The sequence below is a fragment of the Esox lucius genome, chromosome 20 (assembly GCF_011004845.1).
Source record: "Esox lucius isolate fEsoLuc1 chromosome 20, fEsoLuc1.pri, whole genome shotgun sequence".
NCBI classification, from domain to species: domain Eukaryota; kingdom Metazoa; phylum Chordata; class Actinopteri; order Esociformes; family Esocidae; genus Esox; species Esox lucius.
Window position 1 is genome coordinate 14,479,654 of NC_047588.1, and position 22,626 is coordinate 14,502,279.

The 22,626-nt window shown below is 38.3% G+C and overlaps 1 protein-coding gene across 1 annotated transcript; it reads right to left on the reverse strand.

Moving 5' to 3' along the window:
* Positions 1–4,615: 4,615 nt before the first annotated feature.
* Positions 4,616–21,691, reverse strand: LOC105031456 (transmembrane protein 176B). The gene is made up of 7 exons (XM_010905893.5): positions 21,552–21,691; positions 9,208–9,406; positions 8,609–8,722; positions 8,421–8,477; positions 7,724–7,951; positions 5,242–5,358; positions 4,616–4,998 (listed from the first exon to the last, which is right to left on the reverse strand). The coding sequence occupies exons 2-7, from the start codon at positions 9,379–9,381 to the stop codon at positions 4,933–4,935; spliced, it is 756 nt and encodes a 251-aa protein (XP_010904195.5). The 5' UTR covers positions 9,382–9,406; positions 21,552–21,691; the 3' UTR covers positions 4,616–4,932.
* Between the last annotated feature and the right edge of the window lie 935 nt (positions 21,692–22,626).

A 22,626-nucleotide genomic window follows, 5' to 3' on the forward strand; every position in this document is an offset into this window, starting at 1 on the left:
CCACATCCGGCCCTTTGTACGTTCCTGTCCGGCCCGCGTGAGGCCAATCATAAATTATAGGAATGCACCGAATTCGGCCACCGAATAATTGACACAATCTTTTCTTTCTGTGTTTCGGTTTTTGGTTTTCGGCCTTTGGAAATTTTATTTTGAAAAGCGTTACGTTTATATTACTTACGTATGGACGTGTATGCGTGCGTGAGCTGAGAGTGAAGGTGAACAGCGACAAGTGATGCTAGCCAAGTTACCCTCAAGATGACGGCTCACGCTAAGAAAATAAAAGTTGATAACGAATGCAGTGTTTTCAACAAGACATGGACTGCCAAGTATTTCTTTACAGAAATTAAAGGTAAAGCCGTTTGCTTAATCTGTGGTACACAGGTCTCTGTGTTAAAGGATTACAATTTGAATCGCCACTACACGACCAAGCATGAGGATTAATACAGAAATATGTCTGATGAAGAGCGCGTGTGGGAGTCTGATGCGTTGCTAGCAAAACTGCAAACCCAACAAGGACTTTTTACGAAACTTCACACCCCCAGAGATTCAGCCATCAGGACAAGTTATGTAATTTCTCAAAATCACAATTAATATGAATTTGTTTTCTTTGCATTATTTGAGGTCTGAAAGCAATGCATATTTTTTTGGTTATTTTGACCAGTTGTTATTTTCTACAAATAAATGCTCTAAATGACAATGTTTTTATTTGGAATTTGGGAGAAATGTTGTCAGTAGTTTATAGAATAAAACAAAACTTGTAGTAAAAACTAGAGAGACTGATAATTTTGCAGTGGTCTTCTAATTTATTCCAGAGCTGTATATAACCTACCAACTGGTCTGTGGGTAAATTAATGTCATCTATCTAGCTTGCTTGTAATTTCTTTCTCTAAAAATAAAATTCCCGCTCATCACAGTAGTGAACATTCCTTATAAGAATATAAATTTTTTATGAAAGAAGGGAAAGAGAAACCTTCCTAAATCCTGTAACCGTTGACAGTTAAATGATTATAGCCGAAATGTGAAAAGAATAAAAGTTAGGCAAATTGTCCTTCTTGAAATATGTTTTCTTCTCTCCCAAACATCAGAATCAGAATTCGATAAGAACCTGATTCGATAAGCAGAATCGGATTCAATGAAATTGAAATTATATCCAACCCATGTCTTGGGCACATATTTTGTATTCATTACATCATCTTATTTCAGTGCAGAGTTGTAGACAGTTAGTGTGCACTTGTGACAATTTGCCCCATCATCAGGTAAATTATCACATTATGTAAGTTATCACATTGGATTATCAACAAATAAGAACACAACCTATTAATTGTGAATATTCATTTCAAATTCAAAATCAAATGTAACTTTGAACTCAATATAAAAACATTCATGCCTAGAGAATCTGGTTAATCATGCCTTTCAATCAAAGCAATAATACTGGCATAGCAGCTTCAACTTCACCTGCCTCACAGCCTTTAACATTATGTGAGGTGGTGTGTGGTCATTCTCTGTCTTTCTTCTATAATTTTTTATCATCTTTCTTTCCTTCCCCTCTTTCCTTCCTTCCTTCCTTCCCCTCTTTCTTTCCTTCCTTCTTTCCTCCAAAAGCACATTTTTCTCATTGCAATTGCATATTCATTACAGGCTTATTACACCCTCCTCCCTGTCTACTCTCCTTGTTTCCACAATGCAATTCATAACACCACACTAAATTCATGACACTGTATGAAGTAGTGTGTGTGTGGATATACTGTCACATACAGTAGACAAGTAGTGTGTTAGTACACGCACACACATGCCAGAGCCCGTCTTGTGTAGTACAGGGATGTCAGCTGCTCTAAACTACACATATATATATAATAATTAATTTACAGTAACATGTAATACTATTATCAGAGCTGTTTTTTGAGCATGTTCTATGTGTCTGTGTATACCGGGCAGGTTTTCACATGTGGAGATTTGCCCCAAGGTCGTTGAGACAACTTGCCGCAAACTGACATGGGTGCTAATGTTGGCTAAATCTCATGATTAGCTCAACATAGGACTGCAGCTAAAATATCAAAACACACATTATTGTCTCCTCTACTCAGTGCAAAATTGTTTTCAACATTCGTACCTAACAATGTTTTCTTGCATAAATTGTAAAGTAAGAAACTTGTGCTCACCTCAGATTATAGGGATCTTGACCACATGTGAACAGGAAGCTGACAATAGAACATGTACACTCACCTAAAGGATTATTAGGAACACCATACTAATACTGTGTTTGACCCCCTTTCGCCTTCAGAACTGCCTTAATTCTACGTGGCATTGATTCAACAAGATGCTGAAAGCATTCTTTAGAAATGTTGGTCCATATTGATATGATAGCATCTTGCAGTTGATGGAGATTTGTGGGATGCACATCCAGGGCACGAAGCTCCCGTTCCACCACATCCCAAAGATGCTCTATTGGGTTGAGATCTGGTGACTGTGGGGGCCATTTCAGTACAGTGAACTCATTGTCATGTTCAAGAAACCAATTTGAAATGATTCAAGCTTTGTGACATGGTGCATTATCCTGCTGGAAGTAGCCATCAGAGGATGGGTACATGGTGGTCATAAAGGGATGGACATGGTCAGAAACAATGCTCAGGTAGGCCGTGGCATTTAAACGATGCCCAATTGGCACTAAGGGGCCTAAAGTGTGCCAAGAAAACATCCCCCACACCATTACACCACCACCACCAGCCTGCACAGTGGTAACAAGGCATGATGGATCCATGTTCTCATTCTGTTTACGCCAAATTCTGACTCTACCACCTGAATGTCACCTGAATGGTGAGCTCGTGCAAATTGTAGCCTCTTTTTCCTATTTGTAGTGGAGATGAGTGGTACCCAGTGGGGTCTTCTGCTGTTGTAGCCCATCCGCCTCAAGGTTGTGCGTTTTGTGGCTTCACAAATGCTTTGCTGCATACCTCGGTTGTAACGAGTGGTTATTTCAGTCAAAGTTGCTCTTCTATCAGCTTGAATCAGTCGGCCCATTCTCCTCTGACCTCTAGCATCAACAAGGCATTTTCGCCCACAGGACTGCCGCATACTGGATGTTTTTCCCTTTTCACACCATTCTTTGTAAACCCTAGAAATGGTTGTGCGTGAAAATCCCAGTAACTGAGCAGATTGTGAAATACTCAGAGCGGCCCGTCTGGCACCAACAACCATGGCACGCTCAAAATTGCTTAAATCACCTTTTCAGGAGATTGTCTTGACCAGGACAACACCCCTAAATGCATTGAAGCAACTGCCATGTGATTGGTTGATTAGATAATTGCATTAATGAGAAATTGAACAGGTGTTCCTAATAATCCTTTAAGTGAGTGTAGTCACACATTATCTATTTGATTGGAGATAGCACTTCTAGTGCTGAAGGTATGAACAGTGTGAAAACTTACCCGTGTGACAGTTCACCCTGCTCTCTCCTACATGTAACACATACATTGTTCCTACATAACTACCCAGTCTTATCACTTACTTACATTGTTGTTACTACATAGTTTCGTGGGAACTTCCCTGTAAGTAATGTGCTGAAATTTGAATGGTTACCAATATAGGGATACATGATTTGCACATCATTGCATTCTGTTTTTATTTGCATTTTGCACAATGTCCCAACGTTGTTGGAAATATGGTTGTAAATATTATATATTGTTGACAGGGATGTTACATTTATGGACACCATTAGAGAAGCATATTGTACTTAAAAAAAGAATTGGATCTTTTAACTCATGCAACATGAAACCAACTTCATATGTTGAGCTAATATGGTTGAGTTCAGAATCACATCTGCACTTGCAATTCCAAGGTGGTTTACTAAATCCCAGGAAAACACAGATTTAAAATGTATGCATGAAGTTGCATCTGATAAATCTGCTGAATTGCAAATATTTTTACATCGGTCTTGTCTAGACCCCTACGGCTTTTCCGTGTTTTTCACCTCTTCTTCCTGTTAAAAGACAGGCAGTCCTTCTGTCCAATCAGGAGGTTCCGTCCTCTGCTAGATAGGCCCTACCTTTTCCGTTAGAAGTTAATGTTGTTGTGTTTCATGATTTGTTGAAGTGTTTTCGTATTTGCTGTTGTGTTTTCCTATTTGCCGTTGTGTTTCATGATTTGTCGTTGTGTTTCATGATTTGTTGTTGTGTTTTATGATTTGTTGTTGTGATTTGCACTTCAGGGCCACCGTACTAGACCCTCAACCCAAACAAATGAAAGCTTAAATGCTTTGAAAGTGCTTTCCATTAGTTTACAGTCATACTATATGTGTACTATTCAAAAGGGTAAAGCTTTACAAGGGGTAAAGCTCAAGGCAAGCTGAAGGTTAACTAAGGTATACGCGATCAGCCTAGCACTTCCAATATATGCAAAGAGCAGCCATCTTACATTTTTTAAACTGTGGTACAACCAGCAGGCTCGGCACCAGGACGAAGTGAGTGAGGGGGAGAAAATAATGGCAAGGGGGATAATCTTTTTTTTTTGCTGTGAGGGGGGGCAGACATTTCTACTTAGGGGGCTAATCCCCCTCTTGAAGCCGGGCCTGACAATCAGTTAAACAGTTTATGCAAATTTAAGAAAGTTGAGAATTATATAATATTGTTACATTCACTTTATTGCCATAGTGAATAATATAAACTGTTTAGTGCAAACAGTCTCACTACTATGTAACTGCCAATCTGATTCATTGAGGCACTGCGTGAAATTATTAGGAGAAAAAATTGTTACTAGGTAGCTAGCAGTTTTTATATATCAAAGATACAGTAAGAAAACATTTGAACAGTTTGTACCTAAACCTAGTGACATTATATTATAAATGTGTGTATTACATTCAAAGCAACAGAACTAACTGTCCATGACAGATGTCCTCTCAAAGACAAGAAAGTACATCATATCAGATGGGTGCTTTCTTTAAACTGCAGGGTTAGTGGTGACCTCCTCCAGAAGAGGTTTGTACTGCTCCAGGTCCTGGATGTTCTGAAATATATCAAAGCAAAGTTGTGTATTACTTGGCAGGACCAGGGCTGCATGATTCCGGAAACTTTTGTTTTGCAGACTCTGCCTACTCCCTTCTGATTCTAAATCATCCAACCAGGAAAACCAAGGAATTTATTCAAATGTTCTGGAATTTTGCAACCCATAGCCAGACACAACAAGCAATATCATGAGTATGCTAACACATCCATATTCTACTTAATTTATGGTTCTTCTCTTTTATACCTTTTCCTTTCCAATCTTGCACAAAGCCTTGAGACCCAAGACAACAGAGCTGATGTTGACAAAAAGCTGAAGGACTGCAAGGACGATGAGCACCACGTCAAAAGCAATGAACAGCATCTGCCGGTAGAACAGAAATACATGTAGTATGACTTGAGCTTGTTGAATCAAATGTTCAGCAAGAAAGCTGTATTCATGAACACATACATACAATTGCCTCTGTAAGTATTGAGACAGTGAATAATTACTTTCTCTCAAATCCAAAAGATTCTAAAGAAATTACTTCGTATTAATGTATAAATTCAGGTTTTTCTAGACATTTTGGTTTCACCATTTAGCTTATGAGTTTGGCAGGTAAAGTCTTCTGCAGATGGCAGTTGCTGACAGATCCATTCCTACCTCCCGAAATGTTCTTGACCTGCCAAATGTTTTATGGTAACCCATCATTTATGTACTGTGGAGATCGTTGTTGGCCTACTGAGCCATTTCTGATACCTATGTTGACCATAGCTTTTGTCTTTCAAAATATGTTACAAACTGCTGTTTTCTGTATGGTTTGTGTGTTTCTGATTTATATCTGTTGTTTTCTGACTTATAATGGCATCCTTGAATTTAGTTGACATTGCTTTGGTCCTAATCCAAAGGGAAGTGCAAAGCCTAGAATCAAGAATAGACACTGACAGAAAAATCTATGTCTATATACAGTAAGGTCCAGAAATAATAGGACACTGACAAGTTTTGTTGTTTTGGCTGTTTTCCAAAATACATTCAAGTTACTTAAATAATGAATATGGGCTTAAAGTGAGGTTTTAACATCCAAATTGAAAGAAGGGTTTAGAAACTACAGCTCTTTAATATGTATTTATTTGACAATTGACTCAAACTGTTTCATGGACAGGTTTAGGCAATTCCTTCATTATTTCTTCATCAATTAAGCAGGTAAAAGGCCTGTTGATTCCAGGTGTGGCATTCGCATTTGGAAGCTATTGCTGTGATCCCACAACATGCGGTCAAAGGAGCACTCAGTGCAAGTGAAAGAGGCCATCCTTAGGCTGAAAAAAAAGGATCCATCAGAGAGATAGCAGGAACTTTAGGAGTAGCCAAATCAACAGTTTGGTACATTCTGAGAAAAAATAATTCACTGGTGAGCTCTGCAACACAAAAAGGTCTGGATGTCCACGGAAGACAACTGTGGTGGGTGATCGTAGGATCCTTTCCATGGTAAAGGAAAAACCTGTTCACAACATCCAGCCAAGTGAAGAACACTCTCCAGGGGGTAGGCATATCATTATCCAAGTATAACATAAAGAGAAAACTTTAGAAGAGCAAATACTGAGGGTTCACCACAAGGTGCAAACCATTCATAAGCCTCAAGAATAGAAAGGCCAGATTTTGCCAAAAAACATCTAAAAAAGCCAGTCCAGTTCTGGAACAGTAAACTCAGATTAAGCTGTGCCAGAATGATGGGAAGAAAAACGTATGGAGAAGGCATGAAACGGCTCATGATCTGAAGCATATCACATCATCTGTAAAACATGGTGGAGGAATTGTGATGGCATGGACTTGCATGGCTTCCAGTGGCACTGCGTCACCAGTGTTCATTGAGGATGTGACAGAAGACAGAAGCAGTGGGATGAATTCTGAAGTGTATAGGAATATACAGCTCCTGAAAAAATTTAGAGACCACTGCACCTATTTCTTTACTTTCCAAAAAAGTTGAAAAGGAAAGTTTTGAGCGAGGAACAGAAGCGTTCAATTTGAAGTGGTCTCTAAATTTTAACCATTCTGTTCCTCACCCAAAACCTTCCTTTTCGACTTTTCTGGAAAGGAAAGAAAAATCAGTGGTCTCCATTTTTTCCGGAGCTGTATTGTCTGCTCAGATTCAGACAAATTCAGCAAAGTTGATTGGATGGCGCTTCACTTTACAGATGGACAATGACCCAAAACAAACCGCAAAACCCAGGAGTTTTTGTCCAATTACATTTGAGCCCCTGAAATAAGGGGACTCTGTGTGAAAATGGTTGTAATCACTAAATGTTTCATACAATATTTTGTTCAACCCCTTGAATTAAAGTCTGCATTTCCATTGCATCTCGTTGTTTTATTTCAAATCCACTGCGGCGGCGTAAAGAGCCAAAATTATGAAAATTGTGTCAGTGTCAAAATATTTCCAGACCTAACTGTAAATATCTTTAAATAAAAGCAAACAATCTGCACTTTAACCTTATCATAATGATTAGACATTTAAACTCTGTTGAGTATAGAGGGAAATTGCACAAATATTTATTCCATGTCCTCTATTTAGTGAACAACTGAAGAAATGGATTCTCAACTATCAAGTCCTTTATACACAGAACACAAGAGCCCATGTTCTGTAGACATTGGTGCTGCCTAACTCACTTCAAGTAGAACAACCTGAGTCGTGATGGAGAACAGGCAAGCAACAGCTTCCTCACATAATACATATGAAAAGCTGAATTGTCACCTGTGCCTTCGCCTTGGCAGTTTCGCATTGCTCCAAGAGCCTCTTCTTCATCTCCTGAACATCAGTGGATGGCACTGGTGTTGTCTGGCGCCAATAATAGTTGTCGTACCAGATATTGTCATGACAAATCCAAGTGAAATGGTCATAAGTCACGTCTATGGCGTACATCACAACACCAGTAATGGCCAGAGCAGCAACAACCAGGTTTAAAAACACATTGATTCCCACCTAAAACAGAAATAAGGAATACAAACAAGTTCAACTCAAATGAATAAAAGCACTGAGTACTAGTTGTCCAGGATATTCATGCCAATCCCAATTTCCCATTTTTCTCCACTCCCAATATTCTGCTGTCCAATTTGTTGTTGGCCTTGCCTCTACAGTAGGTGCTGGAGGGTCAAAGATTGAGATGTGTCCTTCGATGCACAAATCTGCACCGCCTTCTACTAAACCCCTGACGGTCTACATCGACTAAGATTCTAACACCTGACCGCAATGACGCAGCTGTACTGCCAGGCGGTGACACCCCATACCACCGTAAAAATAATCATACATCATTTTTAACATAAGGACAATCTAGTTGACATTTTATTATTCAAATGTATCATATTCACAACATAAATGGAATAAAGTTGTGGAATGATTGGTTTTTGTAGATATCAAGTAGATATGGTGTTTGGGTCAGTGAACAACTCACCAAGCAGGGACTGGGGAACTTCGAAGCCAAGATACACATAATGCCACTCGCTATAATCTGGGGAGAAGTAACAAACATTTCCACAGGACAGGACCCAAACACACATTTAACAATTTTTTTTGTTATTACAACTGAAATTATGCATTTTCATAATAGCATGATTAAAAAAAGATTATAATACAACTTACCATACCACCAAGCCAAAAAGGAGTTTTTGTCCAAACTATTATCGTCCAACTGCCAATGGAAACTAGACCTGCTCCCAAGCCAATTATGAGAATTCCCACCATGATCTGTATAGTCTTTTGGAAAGATGGAATCATTTTAAATAACTTGCAGTCCAATAATTGTAACTGAACGATGGTGTTGTGGTGTGCTTGTGTTTTACTATGCTTTTAAGTAACCCAAGGAATATCTGGCAAAGTTTGGTATATTCAGCTGATCCTCATTTATAAGGTTTATGATCAGAATTTGGGATATAACTTCTCCAATTTAGTCACATTTAGATCTAGGATCTTGCAGCTCATGTTCAAGTCCTAACATGTATATAGGTGTATCTAAAAAAAAATCAATATCGTGTAAAAGCTCTTTTCAGGTCGACATTTCTGTATTATACATTTTGTATTCTAATATTTTGAGATACTGGATTTTTTATTTCCATGAGCTGTAGCAGTAATCATCAAGATTAAAACCAAAAAGGCTTGAAATGTTTGTGTAATGAATCTACAATATATGGTGTCACTTTTTTTAACATTTCCATGCTATTCTAATTTTTTTGTGTACTCACCCCCAGAATTAATTGAGAACTTGATTGGACCTTCCTCAGTGTCTGGGACAGAGAGCATGCTGGGGTGTAGCACAGGGTCCCAAGGATTTGACACAGCAGGGGCACAGCACTTCCTTCTTTAGAGTTCAGGGTGATCACAGTCACTCCTTCACCTTTGGTCACAGTCACTGACATTCTGACAACTCTTGGTAGCACAGTTCTAAGATAAAAGGGAGGCAGAACAGTAATCCTAATTATAAAATGAATTGTCATGAAATTCTGAAAGTGTTATTATGTCAATAGCATATCCGAAACATTGTCAGTGATTTATCTGTAAGATAAAACTATAATTGGCATCCCATCCTTCTTCCATCGCTGGGTTAATGGTTTTTCCAGCATACACATGTATTTAAAGCATATTGGGTGTCCATTAACCTATCAGAATGTTGGCACTATAAATATTTTTGAAAGTGCCATTTTAAATGAATAGAAATCTATTTAAATTACTGATATGTCTTCATCAGAACCCATGTAACAAAACTTCAGTCAAAAAGTAATATGGAAAAAATTAAAATGTTAAAAACATTAAAAAAATGTATTCTGTTTAAATTCGACTTGCTGTCACTTCAGCATTCTGCTAGCAGAAAGATATAATGCCGGCAGCACCAAAATAAGTCATCATTGAAAAAATTAAGAGACCACTCAGTTTCTCTGGTGTTACTATTCAGAGGTATGTGTTTGAGTAAATCGAACAGTTTTGTTTTATTCTATAAACTATTGAAAACATTACACCCAAATACCAAATAAAAATATTTTAATTTAGAGTATTTATTTGTAGAAAACAACCAATAAATAACCAAAAAAACAAAAAAAAAAAGATGCATTGTTTTCAGACCTCAAATACAAAAACTAATTCATATTCATTTTTCAACAACAAAATACTCATGTTTTAACTTAGGAATAGTTGGTGGAATAACCCTGACTTTTAATCACAGCTTTCATGCGTCACGTTGCTGTTGGGTGACTTTATGCCACTCCTGGCACAAACATTCAAGTAGCTCGGATTTGTATGATGGCTTGTGACCATCCATGTTCCTCTCAATCAAAGGTTTTCAATGGGGTTCAGGTCTGGAGATTGGGCTACGCCATGACAGGGTCTTGATCTGGTGGTCCTCCATCCACACCTTGATTGACCTGGCTGTGTGGCATGGAGCATTGTCCCGCTGGAAAAAACAATTCTCAGAGTTGGGGAACACTGTCAGAGCAGAAGGAAGCAGGTGTTCTTCCAGGATAACATTGTTCTTGGCTTGATTCATGCATCTTTCACAAAGACAAATCTGCCCGATTCCAGCCTTGCTGAAGCATCCCCAGATCGTCACCGATCCTCCATCAAATGTCACAGTGGGTGTGAGATACTGTGGCTTGTAGGCCTCTCCAGGTCTCCGTCTAACCATTAGACGACAAGGTGTTGGGAAAAGCTGAAGATTTGACTCGTCATTCTTCTACGGTCCAATCCTTATGGATTGATTTCCTGCCTGTTGGGCCCTGTCCGGGGCCTCCCGCAGTGTCACTGGACCCCCCTGTCTCAGCCCCAAGGTCTTACACTGCTATATTATTGTTCCGGAGGAGTAGTGTCAGTTCTCGTTTTCCACTATAAATCCCTGTAGATCTAAGGAATGCATTTTCTAAATGTTCCCCGTCTCCTGCAGTTTTAAACTTAGGAGCACATGAGGTCCTGGCCACAGCACATTTTATTAACACAGTGCTAACTTATTAAACTCACCTGAGACACCAACAATCTCTGCCACCATCCTCCAAGTGTTACTGTGCTTGTCTCCCTTTTATAATTAACTTGTCCTCCAGTTGATAGCAGAACGTTTCACATGGAGCAAATATTTCACGTGCCATTGCTGTACAATGAAGGACGACCCTCCCTTGTTTATGAAAGATTTCCATTGGATAAATGCCTTGCGTTAGCCGGTCAATTTGCATAATATTGACCATGGCCCAACTTCTGAAATCACCAGAACAGCTCAAACATAGGTAAATTCACACTGTTTGCTAAACTTCGGATAGACAATGCTAGCATCGCTCAGAGTGCTTTGCTTGTAGCATACTTGTGGGAGTTTCTGTGGACAAGCTAGCGTCACAACAGCATTTAAGCTATGTATCAATGTTTGAGCATAGGACATTTGCATGAAGGAAAGTCAGCTTATTACAATGCTTAAAATTGGAATACAAACGTATTTTAATAGATTTTTACACTTTATTTCTCTACTCAATTCATATGCCATATTTAATTAATTCTGACAATCTGCAATGCTAGCTAGCAAATCAGCTTGCTAGAATTAAGTAACCACCATAGGATATAGGTTTTGCATGTACTGTTTTAATTGCATTATGTGTAAGTAGGGCTGCACGATATGGATAAAATTACGGTTGATTTAAAATTTGCAAACATAGGTGTAAACAGCGTAGATAATCTCTTAAAAAGATAGATCGTAGCCTACATAGTGTGCTATTAAATTGAATACAGTCTTAACTAATGTTGGGTTTTTTAAACATTTGACACAACTGTGAATTTGATGGTCAAAATTCTGTCAAAACGTTTAACTACTATGTTTGTGCCGTTGTCATAGCTAATTAGCAAAATCTTCAACATGAGGTATATTTTGTCCCAAATGAAGTATATTTTGAGGAACCAACATTGAGTCTGAAACCTGCAAAGCATGCTATTGTGTAAGGGACACATAGGCGTAATTCTATGGGGGGACAGGGGGACACGTCCCCCCAATATTCAAAGAAGGACAATTTGTCCCCCCCAATATTTGATCATACTGTATGATTATGCGGGCAATATCGATGTGATTGCAAATACGTCTTTCTTTCCAGCTCCGAAAATATTAAATCACGGCCGGTCCATTTCCCAAATCCATTCGACTTGCCTTACAGTACACTATACATTAACAAAACCTATTTCTCCTGAAATCCATGTCATGTTTTCCCTATACCTTTAGTAGCTTGTGCACTCAGTGAGTTAGGTAAAACCAAACAGAAGAAGAGTTAGGAGCGCGAAATCTGACAGACATTTGGCACATATCTATGAATGGTAAATATCCTGTATTTGGCTGACATAATCCCTTAGATAACGACCAGGTGAATTTCATTAGAATTTCAAATTGTAGAATTTGTGAATTTCGACTGTAATACTATACAGCTTGCATGAATGGGAGGGACTATTGACAAGCTAGCCGACAGCTAGCTAACGTTACTGTATATACACGCTAGCATGTAGCCTGGCTTTAAAGCAAACTGGGATAGCGGTCAGTGACAGGCTTGTTGTCAAATGTACTGTACGTCTGTACCAAACCCAGTTTTGACAGCTAACGTTAGCGTTTTGGGCCACGTTCCTGTTCTCCGAATTGGGTTATTATCTAGCAAGTTATTTTAGAGTCCTGCCATTTGTTCTTTCTTACTTCACCATTTTCATCACTTTGGAATTGCGTTGCTGTTATATTTCACAGTAGTGGCCAAAAATGACCAAGAGAAGGACTGCAGCAGCTGACATCCGTAATTTCTTTGGAAAGAAAAATAAAGTATGTTTCTGGAGATTTTAGGCATTTTTAACAGAGAAGTAATTAATTTAATGTTCTAAGGTACAGGACACCAGACTGACATTAATAGCTCTTAACTGACATTCCTTGTAGATGTTTAGATTTTTTGAAAATGTGATTTTTTTTTAAAGTATTGGGATAATCTCTAGACCAGTGGATTATTTAAGGCTGTCGTAATTGTGCATTCAAAACAAAGATATAGCTCTACTTATTGAAATGTTTTAAAAATATGAAACAATTACATAAAAAAATAATTTGGTGGGAATATCTACCAAAATTGTCATTAGACAAAGGACAATTTTAATTGTGCATGATCAGTGCCAGCCAGGGAAAGTGTTGCGGATACAATTGGTGACATGTTGTGGGAAATAAATGTGAAATAAAGAGGGGGGGGACAGTTACCCCCAGGGGCTCTTACCAAAATATGTTAGTCTGACTGTATTATTTGACTCATCCAGCAGAGCGAGTTTCAGCAAGAGGCAGAGAATCAGACGGATGTGAGTGAGAGTAGGGTGGACGCTGAGGTGAGTGACAAATGGTATACTGTAGATACTTAAGCAAAAATGCACAAGGAGTTGTAGTAAATGGCCAAATATAACATGGCTAAGAGCTATTCTTAGCATGATGCATCATGGAGTGTCTGGATACAGCATTTAGCTCTGGTATATTGGCCATATATCACGAAACCCTGAGACACCTCATTGCTGTAATAAACCAGTTTCCATAACAAATAGTGCATTAAAAATAGATAACATATCATACCTGTGGTATACAGTCTCTTTAAATCAGCCAAATAGCACTCAGGATTCAAACCACCCGGTTTATGTTACAAAATAGCACTTTGGACCTGTTTAGTGCAACTTTTTATGGTTGTCAATGTTAGGTGATCTATTGTGTAGCCTACTGTCTAATAGTACAGTACAGATATCAGAAAGTTTTGATGTTACTCATTTTGAATTACAGGTAGTGCAGAGTGACTATCATGGGAAAAGCCAGAGCCATAAACATAAACATGCAGTGACCACGTACATACATGAAGCCCAACCAATCACAGCAACATTATCTTGTGCACAAAAGAAACAACAAGAACAAGTCAGGGAAAACCTTTTGAAGATAGTTGGTGGCATACAGTATTTGGCGATGCAGGGCAATGCTTTCAGAGGTCATGAGCAGAATGAAGGAAACTTTAAACAGCTACTTCAGTACAAGGCAGAGGATGATCCCAAGCTGGCCTCCTGGCTTGCAGGGAAACAGAATTTTACAAGTCCAATGATCCAAAAACGAAATACTTCAGATAATAAGTAACTCTATTATCAAAGAAATAGCACAGGAAGTACAACATTTGCCTGTAGTGAAATATTCTTTGATCATTGATGGAACTAAAGATATTGCTGGGATAGAGCAAGAGTGCATATGTATAAGGTATGTAGGTGAAGATCTAGATCCTAGAGAAGAGTTTGTAGGGCTGTATGAAACTAACTCCACAACTGGAGAGAGCATTGCTAAAGTTGCCACTGACGTCATGCTCCGACTGAACTTGCCCATCACACAGTTGAGTAAGGTACAGGGAGTACAGGCTCTCTTGAGAAGGGAGCAACCTCTGGCTCAATATATCCACTGTGCTCCACACTGCATAAACCTTGTAGCACAGATGACTATTTCAGCTTCATCGGTTGTCATGAACTCGCTCGACGCGGTCAATTAATTAGGAAGCTTTTCTAACCAGTCTGGAAAATTGTAATCAATTTTCAGTGAAATAACTAAATCTAATAGTGTAAGGTCTACCTCCCTGAAGCCATTATGTCCCACTAGATGGACTGTACGCACACCAGCCATCCAGTCTGTGCTCAGTCAGTACGACAGTGTGCTCACATCACTTGAAGAGATGGTGAACTGTAGTGTGAGGGAGACTGCATCCAGGGCTAATGGACTTCATGAGGTGTTCCTCAAAGGAAACACAGTCTTGGGGCTTAAGATGGCTGCAGATGTCATGTATAAACTTCAGAGTAAACGGCAGACAATCTCTGGTGTGATGCTGGCTGTGGAGCATGTCAAAAGACATTTGGAGAACAGAAGAGCATTTCGAAGGATTGTATGTGCAAGCCCAAGACATTGCCTCATCATTAGACCTGGTGCCCATCAAGATGCCCCATATCCGCTGCCCTCCAAAACGATTATCTGGACCAGCTGAGCCACATATTCACCCCTCTGCAGAGTCATTCTACAGAAGCCACTATTTCAACATGCTTGACACAGCTGCTCGGCAGCTTACACAGCGCTTTGATGAGCCGGGTATTCATACACTCGGAAGTTTGGAGAAGGTCCATATCAGCGGCGAGATGGATGATATCATCAAGAGCTACCCAGAGTTGGACCAAGTAGCTCTAAAGGAAAGGTTGCAAATGCATAGTGTCCAAAGAATGTATTATTTGTATAGTACAGACAGTAAATATATGCTCACAGTTATGTTTAGTATAAAAAGTCATACAATTATTTTTATTGATTCATTTTTAATTTCGTCTTGCAGGTGCAGTTGTCGATGCTGAAGTCCACCTATCAGTACAGCAACTGTGGGGATGTGGTGGACCTGCTGAAGACCATGGTGCCTGAGGTCAGGAGTCTTTTTAAACAAGTAGAGACACTCCTGAGACTTTTGCTTGTAGTTCCTGCTTCTTCATCACAGGCTGAACGAAGCTTCAGTGCTTTGAGAAGGCTAAAAACCTGGCTGTGAACCAATATGACGCAAAAGAGGTTGAACCATGTAGCTGTGTGCCATGTGCACAGAGATAGGCTGGACAGAATTGATAGAAAACAAGTGTGCAAAAGCTTAATAACCATGAGTGACATATGCAAGAATGTGTTTGGATCATTTTAATAAAAGTGTTAAGGGTGGCATGTTACAAAGTATGCACTGGTTCATTTCATATGAATATTTAAATTCAGCTTTGTGACTTAATAGCCTGTATTTAGCGGCTTTACTGATATAGGTTTCATAAACCTTCTTGAAGTTTATTACTTTGTGTTTGATTTATAAAGATGTGTCAATAATTTAATTGTGATGCAAAAATGTTCTTCCTATTTTTTTTTTTAATACAGCATTTTGAAAATAGGACCTACTGTATGAGCCTACATTGGCCTACAAACTGTATTTATTACAATATGTGGCCAGTGGCTTGAGCACTTCAGCGAGTTTATTTTTAAACTGACAAGTTACTTTTGTTTAAATTTGTTCAAAATAAAGAGCATTTTCCCTCATTAGTACATAACTGTTTTACTATCATTGCTCAAGACTTGATATTAGAATATTGTTATCCTGTAACAGTAATTTAATCAAAATGTTTATAGCCACTATATGTTTATAGAAGTATATAAGAGAGAGATCACTGGCCGCTTTGTTGTCAATTCAGGCTTGTAATTGATGCCGATGCTGTAATCATTACAGGGTGAGTATACGTTGGTTAGACGATCAGATGTAATAAAATTCTTTGTTGTGTTATACAATTACAAACATTGGGACTCTGACTTTTATTTTATTTTTATTTAAAAAATTGTGTGCATGCACCAACACAAAATGTCCCACAGCTGTCCCCCATAATGTGTGATTGACAATTTCGCCCTTGATGGGACAATATCTTGGTGCCACTTGCTAGCTCGAAGAAGATGTCTTCGTTAACATTTGCAGTGTTAACCCAAACTAAAATTGAAAATCCATCAAGCATTTAGATTAAATTAGTCCAGGTATTTAAGAAATCTACAAAAAAACCTACAGCGCCAAACCTACAGGACAAACGATTACGGATGCGTGCCCGTTGCCTAGCGTGAAGCGCATCTCATTCACCTATTAGTGGAGCTGAAAATCGCGTAAGTTGATATCGCGCATGTCAATATCACAATTTCGATCATAATTATGAAACGGAAGTAAACAACGATGGAATTGACCAAACGTTACTAAAGGTTACACAAGTGACCACAGTTTGAAATGGCGGGAAGTGGGTCAGGATATGACGAAACGGAAGTATGACTTTTAGCCAGCCGAGTTTTAGCCAAGCATGCCGCACAAGCCCTGAAAAGTGAAGCCAAAACGTCTCGATCGCCCCCTGGTGAGTGGTCCCAGTATAGGTCATAAACCCCGCCCTCCCCATGTTATTCAATGGGACGCGAGACCAACTAAACAATTAAATTACCCTTCAATTATCCTTTTTCCGAAGCTGGTTTCTATCATTTACTGTAGTTTGTATCACGCTAATGTAAATTCAAGAGTTTGTTTTTAAAATAAGTTGGTTTTTAGTTAGTTATTTAATGCTCTAAAAACGGTGGTGTGACGTCGTGATTCACAGCTTTGATTGAAAGCTATCTGAGCCAAGGAGCCACTGAAGCGCCATCCTCCTTCGGAGGACTGAGGAGATTGGAGCTTTACATTTAATCTCTAAATTTCTATAATTGATATAATTTCACACGGACATAATGGGTTGTTATGCAGTACATTGTGCTAACCGATCTGGCATTTCCAATCGATCTTTGAATTTTTTTCGGTAAGTTAAATTTATAAGCTATTTAATTAGTAAATAAATGTAATGGGCTAGCTAACGTTAGCTAAAAGACAACAAGCCTCGTTAATAGCCATGTTAATAGCTAGCAGGGGATTGTTAGCTAGAAGTTACCAATTATTTTTGTATTAGGCCTATTCTAAATTAAGGTTAAACATGATGTAAGTTAGGCTATAACATATCGTCTAGGTTTAACAAGCAAAGGTTGTACTGTACTTGGACTTGCGATTGATTATGGTATGCGCATTCTGCGAGGGAGAGTGAGGGCGGGGCACAGGGGAGGGGCCGTTGATTTCGCGGCTTTACGGCTTTACTTCCTGCTCGCTACTGCGCATAACTACTGCGCAGGACTGGTCCCAAGATCACTATCTGCGCAGACGCAAGTCCAAGATGTCCGCGCCGTATCGGGACACTGGTGGCTTCATTTTTCACCAATGGAAAAGAGCGAAAGGGCGTCGTCCATTTTATATACAGTCTATGGTTTTAGCCAACCATAGAACAGGAGATGGGCTAATGTCATAGAGCCGCTATAAATCAGAATGGAGCAATTCGACATCCATCTTACCTGGGACCAGTTGAAAACAATCTACAATACAAACACAAGGTAGAAGTGGCATTTCAGTTCTTATAACAGTTACATTTCCTTAATAATTTATAAATAGCCACTAGCATAGCATAATGCATAAAATGAATGTAGGCTACTTTTCTGAATACATTTGAAATCGTTTTAAATTATTAATTAATTTTATAATACAAAATGGTCTAATGTAGGAAGATACAGGATAGTACTTTAAATACAGCGCAAATATTTATTTAATTCCAAAGATGACAATTAACTGATTTTAAATTATAATACATTTGTATTGTATATAAATATTATAATTTCATTTCTTTATAGAAATCGCTATTGTAGTAACGGTACGCTAAACGGAGCAAGCTAGCTCATTGAATTTGGTATGCTAACAGTGGCATTGTAATCGGAGGACAGAAATATGCGTAAAGCCCAAATCACACGACTGAAGAACGTCAACGCCGTCATGATTGCGCATTTTGAAGTAGTCAATTCACATTAGGGTGTTACTACTGCAAAAAGTTGTCTTGGTTTATTTAGCTATATTGACACATTGATAGAAACTGGTTGTAATTCGTGGTGAAAAGTATTTATCATGGTTAAGCAGTGGTTGACTTGGGTCTTTTAATTTTGGGCAAACAGCAATCCGGTTCCTTTTTTAGGGCATGCAGTATTAACACATACATTTTCATTAACATGTGCGATTTCCTACACTTAAAAGGGTGTTTGACTATTTGTAATACAAATATGGCTTGATGATTAGTTAGCTTTCAAAAGGGGTTATGTTTACTAAATTGTCTTCAGTGTATTAATATAACCGCTCAACTACAGCTATTGTAATGATTGGATTCATACATTTATACGTCCTACTAGAAATGGCTACTACTACCAAACTAGCTGCATGCACACAAGCTAGCGCAAAATTACTAACTACATATGCAACCAAAAGTAAATACTCACTGACCCGGAGAGTCATCAATAAAATGCACGCCAAGCAATTTCCTTAATCGGTAGGGCACACTGAGTATTTTGTGTTACATATCAGCTCATTTGAGGAAGACATGCGTGCGTATATGGAGGGAAAATTAACATGGTTTCTCATTTGAAGCGCACTCACAACATTGATGACTTGACGTTCGCTGCCCGTCCCGTCTGTCCTCATTCATTCCCATGCATTCTGTCTGCAGCGTATTCGCGCGAGTACGCGTGTCGTTAGATTTGGGCTCAACAATGTTACTTTTTGGGGACAAAAAGTTTCCCCAACATTGCCATCTGCTGATTATATACAGTAATAAAAAAATATATATACGAAAACCCGTTATTCCACACACGTTGTGTGCAACATTAAATCATACTTTACTGTAGCAAGCTAACTGAAACTATTCGTTTAAAAAACAAACAGGATTCTGATACTGGAAAGTTACATAGCTCAACAGATAGTTAGGCAGGATTAGCTTTCTTGTTGATTGATTAAAAATATGGTATGTAAAGTTAAGTATCTTATCATACATTTCTACACTATTACTAATGCGTGAACAATGTTTCCCACCTCCTTTATATCGTTCATCCCTTTTCTGGACCAAATTACTGTTGCACAAAATACCACCATGACTTGTGTTAAGTGGCTTGACATTTCCAAACTGGCCCCTAGGTAAGGTGGTGGAGCTATTGAGAAGTCAAAGCATATGTCCCATATATACTTTCTATCAATGTAGCCAACCGAGTATGCAGGGCTACAAGATCGTTATTGACATTATCACTAATCAATAAATTAATGGAAGCATGTTTAATTCAGTATTAAATCTTAAATCTTTTCCAATGATTGTCACAGGAACTTAAAACCTAATGTATATTATTCTAAAAAAAAGCTGTCCTGCTTGTTCAAGCTTTGTTTAGAAAAATATTTTGAACAAATACCGAATTAGAGGTGTTTTCATTGATTTATTGATTATTCATAAATCCATAATGGCCTTTTCACCAAAGTAAAGTTTGAACAAGTGTGCCAGCTATGTTTAAAATAATATACAACAGGCTTGAAGTTTCTATGACAATTATGGAAAAAGATATTTAGGAAATGCAGAATAAGAGGTTTCTCCATTGATTGATTGATTATTAATAAATCCATAATGGCTTTTTCACCAAAACAATGCTTGAACAAGTAGGCCAGCTATTTTTAGTATAATATACACCAGGATTGAAGTTCCTATGACAATCAATGAAAAAGATATTGAAGAAATACAGAATTAAAATTGTTTCCATTGATTTTTAATAAATCCATAAAGAGATTTTTACCAAAGTAAATTCATGAACAAGTTGCCCGGCTATGTATAATAGAATAATATTCACCAGGTTTGAAGTTCCTATGGCAATCATTGAAAAATATATTTAAGAAATGCTAAATAAGGTGTTTCCATTGATTGATTGATTATTTATAAATCCATAATGACTTATTCACCAAAGCAAAGCTTGAACAAGTAGTTCAGCTATGTTTAGAATAATATACACCAGGTGTGAAGTTCCTATGACCAATATTGAAAAAGAAATTGAAGAAATACAGATTTAAACGTTTTTCTATTGATGTATTTATTATTAATAAATCCATAATGACTTTTCCACCAAAACAAAGCTTGAAGTAGGCCAGCTATTTTTAGAATAATATATACCAGGTTAGAAGTTCCTATGGCAATCATTTTGGATTCAGCGTTCAATACAATGACCACTGTTAGAAGACCGTAGTCTGCAAGCATTGCTTTGCCACTGTCCGCTACCCGAGTGGAAACACGTCTAACATGATGACGTCATTCATACCGAAACCGTATTGTTACCGTGACAAACAGATGTACTGTTGCATCCCTAGACTCTCAGAAGTATAATAAATTGTTAAATGTTTTAAATATAAAACTTTTCATGTACATGTGAGCAACCAATTAAGTTATTTGGGAGTAGTTTCTCATGCCACCTTGAAAGTTGCAATGAATGCTGGGAATGAAGTAACTTAAAAAGTATGCTTTGATGAATGCTTTGTTACCAAGACCACTCAATTATGCTAACAGAAGTTCTGGTAAGCTTTGTACATACTTTCTCTTTTGTGTTTTTAGGTTCGGAATCACACTTAAAAAATGGCAGTTGACTTCCATACCTGCTAAGCTCTCAACACTGCTCATGGACGCCCCCTGCCCTGCATGTTTTAGATCTCTCCCTGCCCTAACATGCCTGATGTAACTCATGATGGACTTGATACTGAGCTGATCATTTGAATCAGGTTTGACAGCATGGAGAGATCTAAAACAAGCAGGGCTGGGGGATGCCCAGGACCAGGGTTGAGAAACACTGCAGCACACAATTATCCTGTTTGCTAAAGTTCTACACAGTTCACTACATTTCTGTTCAAGTGAAACATCAAGCACTGAATATTTTGTAGGGAACCATCATGATGTCTTTTTATATTTTTTATATACCCCATAATAACATAAGCTGGTCAGCTGAATGTGGACAAAAGGCAGTGCGCATATGTCTAATAACTAAAAAAAAATTATCAAAGAAAATAGAATATTTAGTATCATCAATATTTTGTTTATTCCACTACAGAGTGGTTTTAGGCACTGTTGATTCATTTTAGAGAAGTGAACTCACCCGTTGCAGCTTCTTACAGGTCCTGTTTGATCAAGATGGCAGGATCAGACTATGGAGTCTGCTTGTTGTTGAGTGGTTCTCTACAGCAAAGTGGTATGTTTGACGTAGCCAGTCTGAGCTAGTTCCCAGCAATACCTCCTCCTCAGCTTGAAGAGGAAATGAGAGCTTAACCCTTCTCTCACTGAAGAATCCTTCGGCAGTCCAACACATGTACAGATTCAAAAAGGACTCCACTATTGTTTTTTTCCATTTCCATTACTTTATTTGTTTTAATGCAGCAGGCAGGGGCAAAGTACCAACATGTTACAGTGCCAGATTGTTATTTAAAGGAAAGTTCTCTATTTTGTAACTAGATATTTAGCAGCTCCTCTGAAAATGGTCAATGGCGGCGTTTCCCAATCCTGGTCCTCGGGATCTAAAGGGGTCCACATTTTTGATTTTGCACTCACACACCTGTTTCAAATGTTACCCTACCACTTACACACTTGATTAACGTGATCAACCTATCATCAAGTCTTTAATTTGAAACAGGTGTGTGAGTGCTTGGGCAAAAACAAGAACATGCACCCCTTTGGGTCCCGAGGACCAGGATTGGGAAACACTGGTCTATGGGCCAAGATAAACTGTAATCTATTTTTCAGTTGTCTGTAGACAGCTGTTAATTTAAGATAACTTAACCATGGATAGCTTACAATCAATGGAAGTAATGTGAGAATGTAAATATGTCATATTTGGGTTGCAGTTACTGAATGCTGATTTAGCCATAACTAAATTAAACACCCCATTGCGTTTACCTAGTAATGATTCAAGTTTGTTATAGCTTGATTTGTTTTTCTTGGCTCATAGACTACTACAGGGTTAGGAACCATTTAACAGAAACCTGAAAAATAGTGACATTGTCCTTAAAGAGTGCGTGGTACTACTATGTTTCAAAGCCATACCAAATCGTCAATAACTATTTGCCTATGTTGTCATACTATTTTAACGCTTTCATTTTTAAGATTGGCACAAAATGATGCCATGTATTTTACTTGTAAAATGTATTTGAGCGAGTGCTTTAGTTATGACTACCTAG

Coding starts and splice junctions, on each gene's coding strand:
- LOC105031456 (XM_010905893.5), bottom strand. CDS start 9,381: ATGTCAGTGACTGTGACCAAAGGTGAAGGAGTGACTGTGATCACCCTG. Junction 7,952..8,420: donor AGTTCCCCAGTCCCTGCTTG/GTGAGTTGTTCA, acceptor TTTCTGTTTTAG/GTGGGAATCAATGTGTTTTT. Junction 5,359..7,723: donor CTGCCAAGGCGAAGGCACAG/GTGACAATTCAG, acceptor TTCTACCGGCAG/ATGCTGTTCATTGCTTTTGA.